The sequence below is a fragment of the Oncorhynchus masou genome, chromosome 20, assembly GCF_036934945.1.
Source record: "Oncorhynchus masou masou isolate Uvic2021 chromosome 20, UVic_Omas_1.1, whole genome shotgun sequence".
In the NCBI taxonomy this organism is placed as follows: domain Eukaryota; kingdom Metazoa; phylum Chordata; class Actinopteri; order Salmoniformes; family Salmonidae; genus Oncorhynchus; species Oncorhynchus masou.
Window position 1 is genome coordinate 19980952 of NC_088231.1, and position 3968 is coordinate 19984919.

General features: G+C 43.5%; 1 protein-coding gene across 1 annotated transcript in view; it reads right to left on the reverse strand.

Moving 5' to 3' along the window:
- LOC135507152 (rho GTPase-activating protein 7-like) overlaps positions 1–3551 on the reverse strand; it is a 45538-nt gene extending 41987 nt beyond the window's left edge. Inside the window, 1 exon segment of the mRNA XM_064926735.1 lies at positions 3177–3551. Coding sequence (XP_064782807.1) covers positions 3177–3189 — 13 coding nt within the window. The 5' untranslated portion in view covers positions 3190–3551.
- Between the last annotated feature and the right edge of the window lie 417 nt (positions 3552–3968).

Consider the following 3968-nt stretch of genomic DNA (forward strand, 5'->3'; position numbering starts at 1 on the left):
GCAGGTCGAGACAGGTGATATAATCAAGGCTTCGGTAGGGTCTTTCACAAGGATCTGCACAGTAGCAGGTCGAGACAGGTGATATAATCAAGGCCTCGGTAGGGTCTTTCACAAGGATCTGCACAGTAGCAGGTCGAGACAGGTGATATAATCAAGGCTTCGGTAGGGTCTTTCACAAGGATCTGCACAGTAGCAGGTCGAGACAGGTGATATAATCAAGGCCTCGGTAGGGTCTTTCACAAGGATCTGCACAGTAGCAGGTCGAGACAGGTGATATAATCAAGGCCTTGGTAGTGGTTCAATTACTTTGCAATTCAGTGTTAACCTGAAGCAGCAGTCACCCAATGTCAAACGAGCTACATAACACTGTCATAGCATTGACATAACAGTGACACAACAATGACATCATAAACAGTGAGACGTGATGACGTTGTTATGACAGGGTTATGTAGAGCTTATGGAGGAAGGTACAAGTGAAGTATGACACTTCCTTGCACTGTATTTACTGCACTCTTTGCGGCCTATAAAAGCGCACTACACTGAGTTTAAAGAACACCAGGAACACCTGCTCTTTCCATGAACATGGACTGACCAGGTGAATCCAGGTGAAAGCTATGATCCCTTATTGATGTCACTTGTTAAATCCACTTCAATCAGTGTAGATGAAGGGGAGGAGGCGGGTTAAAGAAGGATTTCTAAGCCAGTGAGATAATTGAGACATGGATTGTGTATGTGTGCCATTCAGAGGGGGAATAGGCAAGACAAAATAATTAAGTGCCTTTGAACGGGGTATGGTAGTAGGTGCCAGACGCACCAGTTTGTGTCAAGAACTGCAGCGCTGCTGGGTTTTTCACGCTCTAAAGTTTTCTCGTATTTATCAAGAATGGTCCACCACCCAAAGGACATCCAGCCAACTTGACACAACTGTGGAACGCTTAGGAGTCAACATGGGCCAGCATCCCTGTTGAATGCTTTCGACACCTTGTGGAGCCCATGCCCCGACAAATTGAGACTTTTAAAAGAGCAAAAGGTGGTGTTCCAAATGTTTTGTACAGTCAGTGTATATAACATATAGTCGTATTTAGTATCCATAGAGACAGGCAGTGAGAGAACAACTGCAACTGATGCTAGTGAAGTGCATTCAACACGACCTTAAAGCATCTGAATGGGCCTCCTGCAATGTTACAGACAGAATCATCTGTAAGGGCAGTTTAGACATGTCCTGGAATTTTCAGTTCTGACTCACAGGCTATTGGTCGGAGTTAGACGTTCATGATGAATGTAAACAGGTTTCAATTGGCCAGCGAACTACAGATTCATAGCGAATTTCAACACATCTTGATACAACTATACTACAGCAAAAACTACGGTCAGAGGAGAGGTGGTGAATCTTTGTGGATATCAAGTTTTGACATTCCTGCGTGAAGACATCTGGTGATCTGGGACAAGGTCTGGCTGGTAGGTAAGTGAGAGTACCACCATCTGGCTGGCTCCATAGGATACCACACAACACACACCAACTCAGAAACACACACAACTAATGGAGGTGCCCCATGATTCTTTCCGGTCATCCAACACCAGACATGCACACACACACGAGCATACGAGCACACACACACACACACACACACACACACACACACACACACACACACACACACACACACACACACACACACACACACACACACACACACACACACACACACACACACACACACACACACACACACACACACACACACACACACAGCTGGGCCAGATGGATCATCACAATGCCTGGTCTCTGAGGTCTCTCTCTACCTCTGGTGACAGATTTATGTTTGCTCAGGGCCCTGGTCCAGGATCCGGTGACAAGACCCAGACAACCCATACAACACATCTGATATGCTTTAGAACTGACCCATGGTCAGATATTATAACACCCTGTGTTCCCGTCACCCACTCATAGCCACCCATTAAGCAGATCCCAGAACAGTTTGTGATGAGAACGTCAATAACAAAGCACACCAAGGTCGGAACAGAAATAGGACGGACTGAAGAGAGACACATGGACATATCTATGTTCCTTCATAGAATTAATAGCAACTTTACAATATAAAATGAATGAATCCTTCAGAAACTCTGCCATACTTCCTGCCCTTAGAAATAGTTTGATTTAAGCCTGTTTCATAATCCTCCATTTAAAAACACAACACCCCCACTTGACAACAGGCCAATTACAGATAGATAGAGATAGAAAGGGGAGGGAAAGAGAGAGGGTGGGAGAGTTTCCCTTTTTGGTCTGTTTGCTACTAATTTCTACTATATCATCTTTCTTTTATGAATTGAGGGGTAGATTGAGAGGCTGGTCTGTGTGTGCGCGCCACTATTTGACCACAGGGGGCTGCATACTATCCCTTGTGTATAACAGATAAGCAGTCACGCGCGAAATACAGTATGATCAGTAGGAATCAGATAAAAGACATTCACAACCGAAATACGCTACCACCAAGCTCGCTTTTTATATCACACAGAAGGCATTCTTCTCCCAAGCGCCACTAGAAAAAATGTCAGCAGACAAGCAAAGGGAACTTGAGTTTGGTAGTCATGGCAAACAAATTGGAAGCACTGTAAGACGAAGGCGGCAACGAATTTAACAAACAACACAATTTATGCACAGATACATGTATAATTCAACAGTGTGAAGAATCCAACTTTGTTGTCTGTGTGTGCGTATACCAGGCTATTGAAACGTCTGAACAGACATATATAGGCCAAAAGACTATGGCTCACTTGCCTAGTCTAAACCTGCGAATAGAACGCAGGCCACGGTCGAATAAACTGTGCGCGTTTATCTTGGAAGTCGGCGTAGGAGCAGTGGAGACTGGAAGAGACTGTTTATCTGACAGCCTGCAGCTAAGCGCAACACTCATTTCAGCACAGGGCAGTTCCTTACAGAGCCGATGAGACCAATGTCAAACAACTTTTCTTTGCAAAGGGAGAAAAAAGAATAATCCCTTCTAAAATGGTTAAATACAAATTTAATTCAAATCATGGAAAAGTGAGAACAGATAAATCACAATCAAAAACATTATTTTACAAGTAGGTTTTCTCTGCTCAAAAGCATGGAAACCCCTATTTATTTAAACATTCTGAATAGTAAAACGTTGGAGTAAACAAATTAATTGACTTACGAGTTAAAATCATGTTTATTTCTCTACACGGAGACTTCCTCGGGATAAAACCAAATACTCCGCTGCGCCCAGGCTGGCGAGTCCGCTCAGGTTTACTCCAATGTTAGGACGAAGCTCGCATATTTTCTGCTTTCCAGCGTAGTTCAACCCAAAACCTCCGCACGAAACAGTGTCTATAGACTCAAACTCTAGACACAATTAGCCCCAAAAGGTCGCTGAACAGTACATAATACAGTAATTCCATGGTTATATTGTCGTTTGCCTGAACAGGACGCAATAAAATTCCTCCTCGATCTTATGAAATCACTTCCCTACTGAAACTTCCTATGGGGACCCAAGCGCGAATGTGAATGAACTAGTGTGTGAATAAGATTTTAGGAATGGACAAACGTGGCTCCACCTCTCCGCTCCGGTCTAGGCTCCCCTGCCTGCCCACCTGATGATTATCGAGCTGAGCACAGAGGACCCGCTCTACATACCGTACCGCAGCTGTGGTATAAACACTGTATAAAAAAACTCGAAATATGGTGAGATTTTTACACGTAAGGACTTTGTATATATTTTTCTCTCACATGCATGTTGTGCGTAAAATGTGGCGTAAATCGAATGCAGTCCAGCAGGTGTGAACGAAGTCAATATTACAAAGTACACCTTTTTTACATTCGTATATACCTATTTTCTCTTGCAAGTGCTGGTGACCTATACTTTACTTCCAACTTAAAGTTCATTTTTAATCAAGTACATTTGGTTACATTGCTTGCTTATAACGTTGGTATTGACTGTTTTCTGTGC